Raw genomic sequence first — 20,241 nt, 5'->3', positions numbered from 1 at the left:
AACCGACGTCGAAGTGCGACAAATATAGCGGTCCAAAGAGTAGATCTTGCCGTAAAATTATTAAAAATGGGTAACTGTAAACCGTCTTAACACTTAAGATACTAGGATTTATGATTTTGTAATGAAAGAATGAGAAGGTTAGGTGGAGAAGAAACTAGTGTTTATGAAATATTGGGGATGAAAATGAAGAAAAGGGAAAAAGGATAAAAAGACTAAAATACCCTTACATGATGTGCACATGATTCAGCTTAACAAAAAAAAGGAACGGAAAGTAGACGGAGGGACGACCAGTAATGACGCGCACAAAATACGCTAACATATCGCGCAAGCTTACGACCACATAGCCTCGCTCGATCATCCTCAAAGGCCAGCGGCGCACAATATTCGGGGCGATTTAGGTACATAGAAACGCGCATAGAGCATCGCGCTATTGGGAGACTGCGCAGAATGATGACGAGGATTGAATAAGACAAAAGACAGTACAATGCACTAAGGACGGAATCTCAGTGGTCGTACGAATGGCAGGACGTGGCAAAATAACACGATATGGAGGGGACCACGTGATTGCACGATTCATGCGACAGAATAGTAGTATTATGTACTATCATGTCCCTCTCTCCTTTCTTTTCGCCTACGTGGCAAAGAGAAGGACAGCCACTCTTACCTATAGATACTCACATCCAACTCCACAAACAATTCATTCAAGATAGAGAGAGAAAAAACCCACCTTTCACAACACTCTATCTGCGCAGTTATAACAATGGTTCTCAGGTAGCGTTCCTTGAACATTAAATACTAACACCGTCCAATGAGCCATCGTCTCCGGTTAACCCGTATGATGGTGGGTTACGTTTAACCACCATTTCTGAGATCATCATCTCGTATGAGGGTTATTCACGGTACTCCGGACCGGAGAGTTAAACTCAAGAAACCCTTAAATCCCCCTTTATTGTTGATCTTGCATGAACAGAACCCTTTGGACCAGTTTATGCTTTATCAACCAGCATTAAATTGTACAACATTAAAGACGAGGCAAGCAAAAAAATATTAAGAATGACGTGCGAAATTCGGGTACAAGTTGAGGGACGATCGGCGTAATTTTGTCTTTTAAACGGGATGATGTTTTTTCTAGGTTTTTAAAAGAATGTCTTGTCCAGGTTCCAACTATTTCCTTAACATGACTTAAATCTACAAAAAAAAGACCATCTTAATTGCAAAGCAAGCAATTAAGAAAACGGAGTTTGTAAATGGTCTTATGTGAGCTCAGGTAAGTGCGGGAGTTAGCATCGACACCAACATCGTCAAGGAGGTCCTTTTTTCATGTCCCAAAAAGTTTGGTAAGGATGGCGTTATCGGCTAGTGGGGTTAGGTTTTATTGGTTAGTATTGTATCTTTCTTTATCATCAATTATTGTGCTTGCATATCATGTTATCCGTTAGTTTTCAAGGCAAGCCTCAGATTTAGTTAACTTTTATTCCTGTTACGTCGTTAGATTTAGTTTACTGTTTTCTAGCCCCGCACGTGGTCTTTATATTGTATCTTGTTATTCTTTCTCTTCCCGAAATAAAGTCTTTCTTATAATATTATCGTTTTTAACCATAATAAATAAATCAAAGAAAATCAAAGCAATTCAATAAAGAAAATTCATTCAAATTCTTATGGAATGAATGGAAGTTTTATAAAAAACCTCATGGACTATTACTTAGAAAGTTATTTATGTCAAGGCTTTCAACTATCGTAATCAAGATCATAGTCATACGTGTATTTAAATTTGAATGAGTTTGAAATGGTATAATGATCACCATATAATTATCGGAACAAAAAGAACTCAGAGATCTAATGATTGATGACCTTTATAGCTATATTAGTTGTATATGACGAATTGAATAACATTGTCCATTGAACTGGACACTAATTTTACCAATACGAAATTAGTAGATCGAAAAGTTAAACAGATAGATATTCACAAACATAAGAAAGAGAGAGTTACTTATCTCATATACTCAGAAAATCACAAGGGTATAGAAGGAAGTGAACAACATTTCAGGGCTAGCAGCAGAATCATTCAGGGTTTTAATTCTCAAATTTCAAGACCTAACCAAGTACATTGTTATTATATCAGAAAACATGATGACCCACTTCTTCATTAAGCGCCACTAGCATACAAACGGGTCCACTCTTTTGCTGCAATTTCCAGAACATAACAAAGTGTAATATATATATATGATGCAACTATTTTGGTAGATCAAATATAAATCTAAAGGAACACATGAATGTGTCATGGTGTATACCTGTTTCAACAGCTTCAGCTTCATTAGATTTCCAGTGTTTTGCGATGTTCTCAGATAGCGGATCATCAGGGTTTGGAGCACTTAGAAGAGCTTGAATGCTAGCAGTTACAATTAAAACAACACAATTGTCAAACGCTAATTTTGTATTAGCATATTGAACAAAATGCATTATCTATTAAAAGTCAATAATCAAGGGGTTTCCTCATTTTTGTATGTTAGTTATGTTAGTATACCAGACAAACTTCTACAAAACACTAGAAGTTGTAAATTTGGAAATATTGACAAATAAAAACATGTAGGTGGTGTTGTTTGTTTTTAAGATGTTTATGTCTGAAGATCTGCAGACCATGCAGAGAAGATGTGGCTTAAAGGTTTGCATGCTGAATAGTGAAGACTGTTTGTTTTTAGGTATGTAAAATAACTTAATTTTGTCTACAGCATTTAGAAACATATCTCTAAGTCTACGAGTTACAGAATACGACATTATTTTATCTTATGTCTTCAGAAAAACAAACAGTCTGAAGTAAAAACGTCTGCAAGCGCACATACATAAGACATTATAAGATCTGTAGGCTGAAAAACAAACAACACCGTAGTTTTGGCTTATGCTCAATAAGTGAATTGAGTTTAAGTTAGAAAGGAAATGGGACACTTGGTCAAAGAAGTTGAGTCAAAAAGCATGTAAAATGCATTAAATGTTTTGTATAACTTTTATTGCAAGATAAGTGTTGGTTTGAGTTTTATATAGTTTCTGCAATCAGATTTAACTCATACCAAACACTCAATTTTGCCACTTTTTGTAAAATCAAATATGTTGGATAAGCTCATAATGAAATCATGGACAAGTATACCTCAAGAGTACAGTGCGAATCTGAAGAGCAGGGCTCCATTTGTCTTTCAGAATATCAAGACAAATCCGACCGAGCTGCATAAATAGTAATACTAAGATACAAACTTGGAATGATTATAAGCAAAAAAGAAAGAAAAGCAGGACAGACCTTGTCAATGTTTGGATGGTAAATTTTTGTAAGAAACCGAACCTGTTACAGTACGATAAACATTACTATCTGTACAGGGCTAGCTTGTATATGAACAGCCATACCAAGCCATGCTAGATGCATGCATCTATAACATCATAAAGGGCGTATGCATGCAATGAAAAACTTAAAAACCACCAAAAATGAACTTCCCAACAGCGAACAAAAAAAATGCAAGGAAGATAACGATTTGACATGAATGATTCTTTCAGGTAAGTATCTTTTGCCCTCCCTATTTCGTTTTTATGAGCATTTCTGGCCGGAGGTCCGTTAGGAAGCAATCTCTTTTGCTCTAGAGTAGAGGGAGGGACGACCTTATCTAGTCGAGGGTTCTATACCCGCGGATGGAGTAGTGACTTCCTTCTAATCTAGGGTACGAGGAATGATTGTCTACACCTACCTCTCTCATACCCCACTTTCGTGGGATTGAGTGTTGTTGTTGTTGTGATTCTTACTATGTTAAATATTATCTCCTAACACACACCCACACAAATAAAAAATAAAAAAGTAGTAGCAAAGGTGTTGGCATGTCAAAATCATGTATGTATAAAGAGTACCAATACCAATCATTATTGAAAGACAATTTAGTACTGAACCATCCTACATAAACCCATCATAACTAGATGGAAATCACGTTAAAGAGACATGATGAGATCATAACTATTGCATTAATGCTCAAGAGGTGATCATTAATAGTAACTTAGAAACAGTTTCCATACATCAACAAACTACAAGGTAACAGATCATCACATATAAAACCCCAAATTGCTTTATACTGATATGACAAATAAGGCCAATATATTTAGGAACAAGAAGCCTATAGTGATATCAAATGTGTAATCTCACTCAATAAAAAGTACAGAATATCATATATGGATCATTAATGGAGACACGGCCTCTTTGATTGATTGCACAAACTAAGAAAAAAACATTAAACTCTTCATAGTATACGAGGAACCCACAATGCGGGTAAATCAATAGATACAGATAATGACTATAATTAAAACCCTTCCAACTGAACATCAAACCATGCAAGGCAACTTATCGTATACAAGAACTGACAAACATCTAGATACCATTAACATACATCACTATACATCCACATACCTTGGGAGCAGCCATGGGATATTCTTCTGGCAAAAATAACTCCAGCTTAAAAACTCCTCCTATAAGCCAACACAAGTGAGACTCGTGCACATGATGGAAACTTTAACATAAACTAGAACCATTAGATATTTTATATAGCACATATCAACTTAATTACAGGCAAAAACAGAACATAAGAACTACGACGAAAAGTGTCTAATTCCTTGTAAATGCACATAATAATTACTTAAATCATTACAGAAAAAGAGGTTAAGAAACTAAAAAACGCCTGACAGCTACTCTTTGCATGATAATGTCAAACTTTTGATCAGTTAAAACCAATCAAAGAATGAGTACAAGCTTTGACTTATATACTGTCAACTACTGTATTAATATTCCAGGTCAATAGTTTCTGATTCCATAACTTTTCAGACTTCCAAACAGGTAGATCAAAAAAGAAGTATTTGCAAAGTGATGCATCTCGAGCTTAAGCTAATCGCAAAATCAATCAGGTTTGTATAGCTTTGACATTTGTATGACCATGTAAGGACTCAAAACAAAAGAATAAGCTAAAACTAATGTGACACATACCAGCACAAGTAAATAAGTGGTTTAAATCGAGTTACCTTCATAAGGAGACTGTGTTGGACCAAGGATCATGACATTGAAGTACCGCATATTATCTTCAGATGGCGATGCACTTATCCCCGGAGCTACACCATAGTAAACAATAAACACGATTCATATATATCCAGACATTCCTCAGCATAGGTACTAATTGAAATGAAATTCAGTATAATAATTCATTGAATTGAATCAATAAACAAAAAGCTGTAAGTTCACCTGGTTCGCTGAGTAAGCGTTGAGTTTCCTGAATCATAATAACAAAACCAAAACCTAAGTTAGGGTTTTCAGACGTACAAATAGTACGGTGATCGGTGAAATTAGTGTGATACTATACTAGATACACACACATATATACAAACATATGCATAACAGCGAGATAAAGAAAATGGATCGGATGAATTAGATCATGAATTACTATTTTTTGTGCATAATCAAACATATACCTTGATAATTCTTCGAGGTAGATTGCTGTTCGCCATCGAAGGGAAGATTTACGCTAATTTTGCTTTTGTAGAGAGAGTAAAAAAAAAGAGGGGTTTTTAGAGAGAGAAAGTGAAAGAGGAAAATTATATGGAATTCGATATTTTCTTTTTATCCAGTAGCAGAAAACGATTGTGTGAGCCAGGCTTCGTTGAAGGGTTCGATTGTCCTTATGATTTAGTTTAGACAAAATTGCGCCGTTAGTTCCTCATTTTTGCGTCCTTGGTTCCTCATTTTTGTACGAAACAACTTAGGTCACTTTTTTCTTTGTTTGACCTTGTTGACCTTCATTTTTCACTTTATGATACGGAAGTGCCCTCGCATGTTCGCACATAATAAGACTTAACGAGATAAAATTAACGGGTTATAATTTAAAAGATGAAGGTCAACAAAGTCAGAAAGAAAAAAAAAAAAAAAAGGTCACGTGTTATAATTTAGTAGTTTATAACTACCTTTAGTGGCCTATTAACTACTTAAATATGTAACAATATATAAGAACAAAGAGAGAAGAAATATTGATATTGATATTTCAAGAGAAATGGTACACCATTAAATGGCTACCATACATGTCTATTTATAGTGTAAAATATTACTATGCAAGCTATACAAAGTTGACTATAAAATTTATCATCCATATCTCCACATGACTTTTTGTACGTTCATATTATAACATCACGTAATTTGTTTGAAACTTAAATAATTTGATTCCACAGTTTATATGTTGCGAAAAAACTTAAAAAACTTAAATAACTTAACAAAATTTCTTTAATGATAATTCTATTTAATCTAATAAATCAATAGTGTTGCTTCATAATCGCCTATAAAAGTTTTTCACAATTTCTTTTTCCTTTAAATAAAATCTGTTGTACCCCACATGCCTTCAAGGCGCTCTGTCGCCGCAAATAACTTTCTGCATCGTTTTATGCCATGATATCCGGCGCTTTTTATTGTGTTTTATTGTTGACGCTATGCATTGTGTTTATTGAATGATGGAAATTAGTTATTTTTGAGTAATTCATGAGCATGTAGTTAAATATGTCCATTCATTGCAATAACTCTAAAAAATTGCTTTTTGTTAAGAATAAATTAAGATTTCATCCCAGATGCAGGAATGAATGACGACGGTATTCGGATCCAATGGCGCATTGGGCTGAACATTATTAAACTTTTTCACTACCTTGAAAACAAATTACAAATTACAAATTACAAATAACAAATTCATCGTTCTTATATTCGAAAATACAGTATCAGCTTATCTACACTACCTTCAAACCTTCACCCCTACAAAGAGGACACTCGTTTTTTCGAACGAGCCACTTCTTGATGCAATTCGGATGATATTGGTGTCCGCATTGTAGCTCCCCAACTTTTTCATTGTTATGAAACTCAACATAACAAATAGCACAAATTTCTTCCTCTTGTTCCTTTTCCAAGTAATTAGCCACTTTCAAATTCTGCGTAATCAATCTTTCGTTCAATCCGGTACTGTTATTCCTCGAATTCCCTATATATTCATAACCATCCCCCATGATTTCGTTGATTTCATCAATAGTGAACCACACTGGTCGGTCAAAATCAAAGTCAAATTGTTCATAATCAATAACAACATCTTCTTCTATCATAGCTTCATCCGTAGGTTCATCGTCAATACGCTCCCAACTCGTCGATGGTTGAAAATTATCGTTAATTTGTTCGTGATCAGTACCAATATTTTCTAAATTCGCAACTTCATCGGTAGGTTCAACTATAGGTTCACCGTCAATATGAAACCATCTAATCGATGGTTGAGAACTATAGTTAATATGTTCATAGGTACCAATAGTTGGTTCCACTTGATCAGGTATTATTAGATCATACGCGTCAAAGATAGATTGTGGTTGATGGTTGATAACATTGATTAAATATGCTATGTGGTTGTCGTCTACATGCCATGCATACGGATAATAAACGGGATATGAGTAACGCAACCATTGGGCGATCCAATTACTGGTGACAAAAGGATACGTATAACGTGGCTGCTGATTAAGATCCATTAAAAATCAAAGAAAACAAAAAATTTAATTTTTTTAGATTGTGGAGTAAGTTGTTGACGGCAAAAAGAAACCCAGAAAGATGATGCGAATTGTGATTTAGAATTTTACGGCTGAGGTGACCTATATCTATATTTATATAGAGAGAAAAGATACAAGTTTGATAACTATATATGGAATGTTTAATTAATTAGGTCCGTCTATGATTATGTAAGCAAACATAATTATTAATTAGTCTGTATAAAGAATGAAGATAAGATATTGATTTCTTAAGTAAGATTTTTATTTTTTTGTAACAGATTATATGCAAATTCAACCATTAATTAATGATTCATATGTTTACAGTTATTTAAAATTTGAAATTGCGACATAAAGGTAACTTGACAAGTTTATATAGTATCAGATAATAATAATAATCATAATTAATAATAAAATATAATTCCATATAAAAATTACTAAGAAATAGTACTCCGTATAAAATTAACTAGAAGACAAAGCAGTGCTAAAGGGTTAAAGGGTTAATTACTAATTTAACGGAAGGTTTAAAAAATAAATCACTGTAGAATCTTATTTAAGATTATGATTTGAACTAGAAAAAAATTCGACCGCGCGTTGCTGCGGTTGTATTCAACGCGCGGTCGAATTTGGATATACGTTATTTGGTACCTAATATATCTATTAGGTTGAGTTGTTTGTTGGACGTGTATGTATATGTATGAAATATAGCTCCAAATATTTAGTGTTTTTTTAACGATGTCCGTTTCGCGTATAGTTAGTCGCGTTGTGTTCGTAAAATTATTTCGAGTTGAACGGTGGTCTCGGAAAAATTTAACTCGCACCGAGCGAGAATATAGGGCCCGTTATTTAGTGTTTTTTAACGAAGTCCGTTTCGCGTATAGTTAGTCCTGTTGGGTCCGTCTGATTTATTCGAGTTGAACGGTGGTCTCGGAAAAATTAAACTCGGACCGAACGAGAAGATAGGGCCCGTTAAAAATACGGGTGGAATGATTTTCTTTTATTTTAATAAAATTAAATATTTACGCTTTTTACCCCTGAAAACGTGGAAACTTGAGGGGCCGTTGTATAAATTAAGCGGAATTTGAGGGGTCGTTTGTAGTGTGAACGCAAACTCAAAACGACAATCAATTAAAACTGAAACGACGAGTTTGGCCGCGACTTTTATATAGGTAAATAAATTAAATGAACTGGAATTTCCTTAATACTAAGAGCTCTGGGAGTTGACTCATGTGATGATCCGGAAATTTTCGACCAAATTTAAACTTAATCCTTAAATGATTTAATGTTTCCGACACGACAAGCAAAGTCTGTTAAGTTAAATCTCAAACATTTTGAACTGTGTTCATGTATTCAATTAACCTCGACCAAATTTCGACGAGTCACGAACGATTGTAAACATAAGATATGTATGTATATATATATATATATATATATATATATATATATATATATATATATATATATATATATATTATAACTTGAAAACGTTAACAAAGTATTAAGTGTATAATACTTTACATTAAACATATTTGTCTCCATATATGTTTTATATGTTTATCGACGGAATTAAAGGATTTTATCAAACGATCGAAGTAGAAGATATTTTGATAGCATCTAACAATCACATAGCTATTACGATTGTTACGAGTCTCTGTTGTGAGGTCCACTTCGATTTAGAAAATCTTTTCCTTTTGATTATATTTGGAATTAGGTATATAAAATAACTTGCAACGTGTTTATATTGTATATATGTATATATATATATATATATATATATATATATATATATATATATATATATATATATATATATATATGGGTTTGAAATATATATATTTTTAAAGGTTTGTAATACTCGTTTATTGTTTCATAATTAAATAAATATTTCAAAATAATATATATTTTACGATGTAATAATATATAATAGTAATGGTAATTTAGATATAAAACGTTTTGATATTATTATTTATATTTTAATTGATAACGAGATGTTGATTTAAGGAAGCAAATGACCAAAACACTCAAATGTATAAGTTATATTTCGAGTGGCATGGTTATGGATAATTTAAGTCTATATTTTGACAAATGTACGAGTCGCGAAACGTAAAGTACAGATTTTCTAAGTGTACGAAATGACGTTTGAAAAACCGGAACCAGGACGTTAGTCGAGCGTCAACGTACAAGTCATCGGAACTAAAAGTACAAGTCACCTATACACGAGAATATAATATAAAATATAATTAATTAATATAAATTATATATATTATATATAATTAAAAATTATGTCGACAAACAAAAAGACAAGGCAAGATGAGCTGGAGACAGGAGCCATGCGATCGCATGGCATAATGCCTTCAGACCCATGCGATCGCATGGGGTCAGATGGCAGGACACATCTATAAAAGCTCGATCATTCTGGCGTATTACACACACATCCAACATATATCTTACTTCCTCCGTATTATTATATTTATTATTATTATTATTATTATTATTATTATTATTATTATTATTATTATTATTAAGATTAATATTATTATTAATCTTATTATTATTAGTATTGGTATTATTATTATTAGTATATACATAAAATACTACGACGAGGTCATGAGCGTGTCACTTTCAAAATGGGTTTTCGAGCGGGATAGAGCTAAGGAAACTATGAGTTATAACTATGGAGGTTATGGGTAATGTTCATGTGTATTGTTCGCAAGTCAAACCTAGTGTTTATCATCTCTGTTACGTCTACGTACTTTCCTGCAATATTGAATCACAATATTGATACGTGAGCATTCATATCTTATCTTTTATATATTAATAGTGTATCCATGCCTAGTGCTCGAGTATATATGTTTATGCATGCTTGTATGCTAATTTTCGTCGTTAGATAGTTTTTGATGAATCACGAATTTAATACATATACTACTCATATAAGGTATATGATATGCATGTTTTTGGAAAGCTGGCAAAAAATCAATAACTTTTCATTTAGAAATCGCGTAATTTCGATGAACGAATTAAAAGATATGGTCAACTGAATTATGATTGACGTTAATGGAAATTGCTTTTAAATCTGCAATTGATATTTAAACAACTTGCTTATAAGATTGATAAATTGGATTTTCAAATATTACTACTCGAGTAAATGAAAGGCACGTTTTGTTTTGTTGATCAATTGTCAAAGTTGACTGTCTTATCATGTTTTAAAGCTTTATAAACACTATAATCTGATTCTACAAGTATTGAAAAACTATGTGAAATAATAAAATATTTTCGATTGCCATGATAATTCAAATATAATATAGCTCCTGAAATAAATAATATTTTGAGTTTGATAAACTATAAAGTCGTTCAATTATCAAGACTTATACTATGTTAATAAACATGTATAGATTTAAAGATCATATTGGGTCAGGTTGACTTTTGAGATGACTTTTGTTAACTTTTGCATGCCGATCTCGAGCATTAGGATTGTGATACACTATGACCTGACCTACCTTGTTAAACATCTATTGACCAACATATGTTCTCTAGGTTGAGATCTACGGTTACTTTGCATTACGAGTTTCGGTTACATTTCGATGAATAACTTTATCTGCTAAGGTGAGTTTCATTTGCTCCCTTTTTAAATGCTTTTGCAATCTATATTTTTGGGTTGAGAATACATGCACTTTATTTTAAACGCAATGGATACAAGTACATACTTAATTCTACACTGAGTTTGAACCGAAAATCTCTTAGCTTTGGTAACTAGTAACTGCCGGTTATAAGAACTGGTGGGCGCGAGTAGTTGAATATGGATCCATAGGGCTTGACATCCCCGTCTGTTCCAGGTATAGAAACCCTAGCCTGAACTATAAAACAGACGTATGCTATTTGAGTTTAGTACACGTTGGATTGCGTGTATTGTACATGTTGGTTGCATGTATATTAAAACAGGGGTACTTATATATACGTTAAGTTTAGTTACCAGGGTGCTCAATTTTGTAGAATATTTTAATAAACGTTTCTGGATGTGTAACACCCGTTTTTCAGTTACACGTTATTTTGGACGTCATTCGAATTACGAGGCTTGTAAGCGTATATTTGGATCCTAATTAAAGTTGAAGTTGATGTTCTAAACCCTTACCATTGGATAATAAATCTCATTACGTTTCCAACGATATTTAATTCATCAAAAACGGAGCTACGATTTGAAAGTTACGACCAAAACAAGTTCAGTTTCAGACTCAGTTCAGTGGGACTCCGTCCAGATTTTGGGACGCCGTCCACCAGTGAAAGGTTGGACGCCGTCCAGCCATTTTGGACGCCGTCCAAATGGCCTGACAGGCCAATTGTTGGAATTTTAATGAATTTAAAAGGGGTATTTGTGTCTTATCACTTGGGGGTCGGTTTGGAGCTTCTAAAACTGATCCAATCTCATTTGTGAATCACATTTCACCCACCAACACTCTCATCTTCAAACCCTAGAGAGAGGAAGTGTTTTTAGTGAGAGAGAGCTCCATTTGAGGAAAAAGAAGGGTGAAACGGGTCAAGTCGCGAGAGTAAAAGTTGTTCATCTCATCCTTAGCTACGTTGTGATAGTGATGGTAAGTTCTAACTCCGAAATTCATCTTTATGATTTGATATTCAAGTTAGGGTTTTTAGCTTTTTAGTTGTAAAACCCATTTAGATGATGAAGTGGTTTATGGGAACTAGTTATTTTTTATACATGGCGGGTTTTGGGTTGATTGACGTTTTGACCATGATTAGGCTTTGGTTTTGGGTGTAATCACTTAGTTTAGTGATTTTAGAAGCGTTGGAATCCTTTTGGGTGTATTTGAGTTGACTAATTTTGAAATGGGTCAAGATTAGAGTTTATGTGTCAAAATGGGTTTTAAGTCAAGTTTTGGTAAATCAAGTAGGTAAATACTTGATTTAAGTGTTAGTGGTTGTCTTGGAAATATAATCACTAGTCGTTAGTGATTTTGGGGCGTTTTATGACTTTGGTCAAAATGAGCAATTTGAATTGGGTCAAAATTGAGGATGACACTAATTTGGACTAATTGGATGTTAAACGCTTTTATTAAAGTGTTAAATGATGCTTTTGATGTAATTACTCGCGAGAAGTGATTTTAGGTTAAAATTTGGTGTTTTAGCAATAAAGTCAAACTTGGTCAACCATGGAATGGGTTTTGTGTAAAATACGAGCTAGTATGTGTTTAAAGGTTAAAGTTGACATATTTGGGTATTTCGAGAACGCAGGAACTAGTCTCGTTAGTTTTGGACCTTCGGGTAGCGTTAAAAGTGCAAAAGGGTATATTTTGCACTTGTTGTTCATTCGGGCGGGTCGAGAGTCCAAATGAGGTTGTATGTTGATTATGTGTATACCTATATGCGTATTATAGGTAAAATCTTGCTCGGTCGCTTGTGGTGGGGATTTCGCGCATGGTTTGTAATGCTCGAGTTCACGAGGTGAGTGGAATATCTATGTATGTACATATATGATTTATGTGCCCGTAGTAATGGTGTCACATAGCCGTTTTTGTGACCATAGTTGTGGGACATAGCCGTTTTGTCCATATTGATAGTTGTGGGACATAGCCGTTTTGTCCACATTGATAGTTGCCCGTAGTAATGGTGTCACATAGCCGTTTTTGTGACCATAGTTGTGGGACATAGCCGTTTTGTCCACGTTTAACATTTATGCACATAGCCGTGTTTGTGCATATAGTGGCGAGTAATAGCCGTGTTTTACTCCCACATTGTTATCCGTATTATTTGTGCACATAGCCGTGTTTGTGTACATAATTGTGAGTAATAGCCGTGTTTTACTCACACATTGATCAAGTGATGCCATAGCCGTTTTTGGAACACTTGGGGGTGATGCCATAGCCGTTTTTGGAACACCTCGGGGGTTACCATGCCATAGCCGTGTTTGGAAGCTAACTGTTGTTATGAACATCAATGACTTATTTCGCGAAGTCATTCCCTTGCGAAGATTTAGTTAACCATGGTTCATAATTTGTTGTTAGTAGCATTTAATTATTATTATGATTATTTATGCTTATGATGTTGCTAGTTGTACGATTTGATGATACTAGCTATTGATTGCTTATGAGGTTGCTAGTTGTACGATTTGATGATACTAGCTATTGATATGAAAGGGTATGTGATTATATGTATTTATGTGATGTCGTGGTTGCGAGTAGGTAAGTTGTATATGCATGTATATATTTATTCTACTCACTAAGCTTTATGCTTACCCCTCTCGTTGTTTACCTTTTTACAGGTATTGTGATTATGAAGCTAGCTAGTTGTAGACTAGATGCTTAGGAGCGCTTGGGCTCGATGGGGTAGCTTTTGGATATTTGGACGCGGATGGGGGATTTGGTAGTCCCCGAGATTATGCTCTTGGTATTGGGTTGGGTTATTGAGTCTTAACCCGTATTTTTTGTGATCGAGTCATTATTACAAATGATTTTGTAAAGTGTAATTTGTGTGCCTAGGGTCATGATAGATTGTTAAACGTATCATTATGATGTTATGTTTCGATTAAAACAAAGTTGAAAATGTATTATATTAATGGGACCTAACTGATGTCAAAGCTAAGGGGTATAAAATACTATTAAATTTTTGCAGGAAATACTATTAAATACGATACAATTTTACACAAGATATTTATTTATTTATAGAATGGATATACTTAAACCTTGCTACAACACTTATAGGCAGTGTACCTAATCGTACATTAGTGTAGTTTTTAGTAAGTCCGGTTCGTTCCACAGGAAATCTTTTTTAAACAAAGCTCAACGCTATATTAGTTTACTTTTATAAAAATACAAACATATATATAAGTAATATTATTATTATAAAGGGGGGTTTTTACCGTTTAATGACCGGTTTGTCGATTTTAAAACTTTAGTCGCAGTTAAAACCAAATGTAAAATAATAAATAAATACAAGACTTAATTTTAAGCGTAAAGTAAATAACGATAATGAAATTGCGAATAATAAAAGTGCGATAAAATAAACTTGCGATAATTAAAAAGTACGATAATTAAAAGTGCAATTAAATAAAATAACAATAAAAATGCGATAATTAGAAGTGCAATTAAATATAAAATAAAGGAAATTAAATATGAAATAAAAGAATTATGCTTATTTAAACTTCCGTAATCATGATGTTTGACGTGTTGATTTTAGTTTTATGCCCATGGGTTAATTGTCCTTTGTCCTGGATTATTTAATATGTCCATACGGATTTGTCCATAATAGTCCATCAGTCATAAATATAAAGAGCGAAAGCCTTCGTCAAATTATTCTTATTCCCGAAGTCAAATATTCCAACTAATTGGGGATTCGAATTGTAACAAGGTTTTAATACTTTGTTTAATGAATACACCAGGTTATCGACTGCGTGTAAACCAAGGTTTTACTACTTTGTTAACAATTACACCAATTACCCTTGAATGTAATTCACCCCTGTTTTAACAAGTCTATTAACTATTAATCCAGTTCCGTATCCGGTAAAATGAATAATTATTGGTATTTATAGATATCCCGCCCACCGTACCCAGTCAAGCGTATGTGGTTATATATAAATACGTCAAATTATAAGTTTGTATATTAAATTAACAAGGTATTGTTTAGTTAATATAAAACCCATTAATAGCCCATAGTCTAATTTCCACAAGTGTCGTTCTTTTGTCCAAACCCCAATTATGGTACAAAGCCCAATTACCCAATTTTAGTAATTAGCCCAACATCATGATTACTTCGGATTAAATAAGCATAATAATAACTTAGCTACGAGACATTAATGTAAAAAGGTTGAACATAACTTACAATGATTAAAAATAGCGTAGCGTTACACGGACAGAATTTCGACTTACACCCTTACAATATTCGCTAACATACCCTTATTATTAGAATTATAATTAAAATTAAAATTAAAATATAAATTATAAATATAAATATATCGTATGAATGAGGAGAAAAAAAAGATGATGATTACGATCAGAATGCGCGAGCTTTATAGGGAGTTTCTGAAATTGGGGCTCCGCGACTCGCGGCATTTTTGCCTTCAAACTCCGCGAGTCGCGGAGAATGAAATTACAGCTCACAACTTTGGAGTCTTTCTCTGCCGACGGTTTTTATTTATAAATATAATATATATATAATTAATATAATTAATTATATATTATATTATATTTATATACATAGTTAACTTGTAATTTTTAGTCCGTTGCGTCGAGCGTTAAGAGTTGACTCATGTCTCGGTTCCGGATTTTCGAACGTCCTTGCGTACAATTTTATATTTTGTACTTTTCGTTTTGAATCTTGTACTCTCGTAATTTCGAGACGTTTCTTATCAATAATTGGAACCTCTTTGATTGTCTTTTGTACTTTTGAGCTTTTTGGTCGTTTGCGTCTTTAATTCGTCGAATCTGTCTTTTGTCTTCACCTTTTATTATTTAAACGAATATCACTTTTAAATAGAACAATTGCAACTAAAAGCTTGTCTTTCTTGAGGAATAATGCTATGAAATATATGTTCGTTTTTAGCATTATCAAATATTCCCACACTTGAGCGTTGCTTGTCCTCAAGCAATATCGTCTTGAAATACTAGAATCACTTCTTTATTCTTCACACTTTGTACATCAGTGATTTCTTTACGGCGGTATAAACAATGGTAGTAACGATATGGTTTACAGTCCCACATGACTATAAAAATTTAGATCCATTAAGGAAATTGGATCTTTATGAAAACATTTGATCTTTTGAAAATTAAATCTAGTTTTTACCCTAGATAAGTTTTCCGGAATAACTCTTTACCGGTGTCAGATTTGAAAAGTGGGTTTCAGATTTGAAAATTTTAGCTCAAAACTTATGGTTTTGTGTCACCCACTTGCTAACCTTGTATTTGGAAAGCAACACGTCCAGTTTACTTGTCCCGTATATTACCTTTCGGTAAACTACCGTCCGGTTGTAAAGGAAAGCGTTGAACAAGCAACTGTTAAGGCAATGTCTAATGACATGTATTTGATTATGGTCTATAACGTGTCGGACGCAATTACTATCCTTGGTAGGAGCAATAGTAAAGCTCACCCTTATAATTTTTCGGTCTGGCACAAGGTCTTGTCTTTGACCATGCTATGCAACCACCGTTCTTACGGTTGACACCCGATTTGGTTCAGGTGACCTAATGAGTTCCAGGTGAATTCCTAGGATTTTATGTTCAATGGTAATGAACGCATTGAAAATAGGGTTTTCAGAAAACAAATCGGTTTGTAATTTTGATCAAAATATTTTCTCGTTCAAGCTCGAGTTTAGATATCATTGAATTCCATGAGTTTGTAATTCTCAATCTTTAAGGTCAATCTCTAGGATTGAGTAATATCAGTCTTAAAAGCTGATTTTTAATCTTTAAGGAGATTATTCTTTCTGGGGATCTGATTCATTAGTCTTATTCAGCTAATTTGCATGGTGCCCCCCCATTGTACAAGATAAATCCTTCTCATGGTTAGGATAAATCTGACCACTTGGCGACCCTGTTTAATGCTGAGGTCCGTGGATTTCCTGCTGATTTTAGTGATGACTTTTCTAGATTTTTCGTCAACCTACAGCTGGTCTGGACGACAACTTCATGACCTAAATCAAGAAGCGCGTGTCTTTTTCGAAAGACTTTACTTCCTTTTAATGATGGAATTGATTCATCGTGTAGATCCATCTCTTCTTTTCTTTCATCGGGTAAAACAGTTTAGTTTAGTCCAAAGCAAAAGTATTTTTAGTTATTTGTACAAAAATATGTGATATATGTTTTGAATAACTTGGAGAATTTTCCCACACTTAGTTTCTTTCTTTGCCTTTTTATCGTCCTCTATTCCATTTTAAATGAATTTTAACATTTTGGTTTGTTTCTCAATTTATGTCCTTTCCGAGGTTACAATAATTTCGGTGTTAAAACCTAGTTTTATCGTTCATAAATATGTATAAACATGATTTTGAGTTCATTTAATTGAAAATTTTGAAAAATTTTACTAGAATTGGGTAGTCAGTATATAAGACTAGGGCTGTTCTTTATTATCAGAGAGCACTAGATTCTAATACAACTACTGCTTTACTAGTATTTTTAATGGTAACCAAGTGTTTAAGATAAAAATTTTAAAATCCGAAAGAATTTAACCCCTTCCCACACTTAAGATCTTGCAATGCCCTCATTTGCAAGAAATCAGTAATAATTTAAATTATTGAGGGTGATTTGTGTGAAAATGATTAAATTTTTACCAAAGTTTCCAAATATATTGGGGTTTGTTTGCTGAATGATAAATGGTGCACATCATTTGTTCATTCCGTCTTGTTGTTATTTCACATATATTTTGCATCTTGTCGTCAAAATTAGTTGCTTTTGCTGAACTTAATGACAGTCTTTGAAAATGCGTTGTTTTACCCTGTTGTGTACATAAGATAAACTGATAATATATATACATATTTTTGAAGTTTGGTATATTACCCCACATTCAAAAATTATTAAAATCTAAGAATAAAAGTTAGATAATTATAAAAATGATTACAATATTAACAAAAGTATTAAACGTATCAATAATTACAAATTACAAAAAAATAATAATAAGTATACTAGGGATGATACTGGTACCAATAGGGGTTCCAGGCATAACCATAGGTGCTATAGAATGCTTCGGCAGGGTTATACGTAGGATATGGTGGCTGCATCTCTATAGACCAGGGAGGGAAGATGGGTTTCGGTGTAGGAATATAGTTTCTACCTATATGTTGGCAATGAGCTATGATTTGGTTCTGATGAACTTGCCAATCTTCAAATACTCTCTGTCTAGCATTTTCGTATTCCTGAGAAGCTATAAACCTTTGCATTTCTTGCATCTCATTCCCCCCTCCTACATTACCTTGATGTTGGTTTCTCTCAACCTGTGGATGTCTACCATGGTATGGTACTGCGGCGTTATTTCGCCTCTTCAAAACTTTCGCACCATGGTATACATTTAAACCTATAGTATCGCGAGGTTCCAATTCTTCTACTAATAATCCCCCCGACTTATATCCACACCGAGATATTCACCAATCAAAGTAATAAAAATACCACCTCCTATTATGCTATGCGGTCACATCCCCCGAACCATAGCTGATAAATAATAACCCACACAATATGGTATACTTACAGCGCTTTGTGGGTCTCGAATACACATATGGTAAAACAAATCCTGTTCATTTACTTTTTCCTTGTTCTTACCCCTTTGTGTAATCGAATTGGCTAAAAACCTATGAATCACTCTTAATTCGGCTCTATCTATATCCAAATAAGAGTAATTTCCCCCTTTGAAACGGTGATGGCTTGTCATTTGACTCCACACACCGTGTGTATCAAAATTTTCATCTATCTTTCTACCGTTTAGTATCAACCCTCTACAATCGGCAGATGCTAACTCCTCAGGCGTATATATACGTAAAGCCTGAGCCATGTCCAGTAAAGACATGTGGCGCATCGAACCGCCTAACAAAAATCTAATAAAAGAACGATCGGTTAAACTAGCTACCCGATCATTCAACTCTATACTACACAACAATTCTTCACACCATACTTTATATACAGGTCTACGCATGGTGAATAAACGTACCCAGTCATTAAAAGTAGAATTACCATACCTCTGTACAAGTAATTCCCTAATTGGCCCGGCCAATTCTACAGCTTCTAAGGGTCCCCATTCTATGACCCTCGGTACCTCAACAACCTTAGAATGAAGAGTATGCAAACCCCTTTGATATTTTGGATAATCTATCCAAAGTCTGTCAAATCTCAGGTTCGGGTGCAACTCTTCCAAGTGCATATCGGAAAAGGTCATGACTGGATGAGGTATATCCTGCTTGTAGTAGTTATCCACCTCCTGTTGTTCCGCATTCTCAGAAGGAGCATTGCGGGCTTGTGATGAAGATTCACCCCTTTCAGTCTGCAAAACACATCAAACACAATTTTTGTGCATCCAAATATGCATTAGTGTCAGCAAAATCATCAATCAAAATAATTACAATGACATGATCAATTTATATCAAACTTAAGCTCATTTTCACATTTTTATCAAATCTACACTTTTTCAAATAAGCATATACGAAAATGTTCGCCAAGTTCATAAGCATTCAACTCAAATAACATGTCAAAATAATCATTACTAGCAATTAAACAAGTCTCAAATGGCATTATCTTTCAAAAATCAAGTTCATGAATTTTAGACTTGAAAAAGTCCACTTTAATTCTCAAAATCATGTTTAGGCTCAAAGTTTGGATCATTTAACTACCTAAACATGTTACACTACTTAATTTAGCAACAATTCATGACAAAAATCGGCCATAACCTGTTTATATCAAAAAGCCCCAAATTTGCTCAAGAACACAAACCCTAGATTACTCAAAATTTGAAGTTTAAGGCTTCTAATCATGTTAAATAGCATCAATCTAGGTTATACAATCATAATACATAAACAATTTAATCATAATTACACCAAAAAGCATCAAAATCAAATTGGGGAAAAAATTGCTCAAGAACACCAAATTTTGGATTAAATGGTGTTTAGGTGTAGAAATTTACCGTTTTTCTTGAGTAATTCCTAGATAGCATCCTTCTCAACATGATTTTAGTACAAGATTTGGTGATTAA

General features: G+C 33.7%; 1 protein-coding gene across 1 annotated transcript; it reads right to left on the bottom strand.

Annotated features, from left to right (window-relative positions):
* Window positions 1-1,935: 1,935 nt before the first annotated feature.
* LOC139845539 (ubiquitin-conjugating enzyme E2 35) lies at window positions 1,936-5,619 on the bottom strand. The gene is made up of 8 exons (XM_071835794.1): window positions 5,485-5,619; window positions 5,258-5,285; window positions 5,041-5,127; window positions 4,436-4,494; window positions 3,290-3,331; window positions 3,143-3,216; window positions 2,292-2,389; window positions 1,936-2,184 (listed from the first exon to the last, which is right to left on the bottom strand). Exons 1-8 carry the CDS (start codon window positions 5,518-5,520, stop codon window positions 2,147-2,149), a joined length of 462 nt encoding a protein of 153 aa, XP_071691895.1. The 5' UTR covers window positions 5,521-5,619; the 3' UTR covers window positions 1,936-2,146.
* Window positions 5,620-20,241: the final 14,622 nt, after the last annotated feature.

Source organism: Rutidosis leptorrhynchoides, chromosome 4 (genome assembly GCF_046630445.1).
Source record: "Rutidosis leptorrhynchoides isolate AG116_Rl617_1_P2 chromosome 4, CSIRO_AGI_Rlap_v1, whole genome shotgun sequence".
NCBI classification, from domain to species: Eukaryota; Viridiplantae; Streptophyta; class Magnoliopsida; order Asterales; family Asteraceae; genus Rutidosis; species Rutidosis leptorrhynchoides.
This window is presented reverse-complemented; position numbering and strand designations above follow the sequence as displayed.

Coding starts and splice junctions, on each gene's coding strand:
- LOC139845539 (XM_071835794.1), bottom strand. CDS start 5,520: ATGGCGAACAGCAATCTACCTCGAAGAATTATCAAG. Junction 5,128..5,257: donor ACGCTTACTCAGCGAACCAG/GTGAACTTACAG, acceptor ACTATGGTGTAG/CTCCGGGGATAAGTGCATCG. Junction 4,495..5,040: donor AACACAGTCTCCTTATGAAG/GTAACTCGATTT, acceptor GTTGGCTTATAG/GAGGAGTTTTTAAGCTGGAG.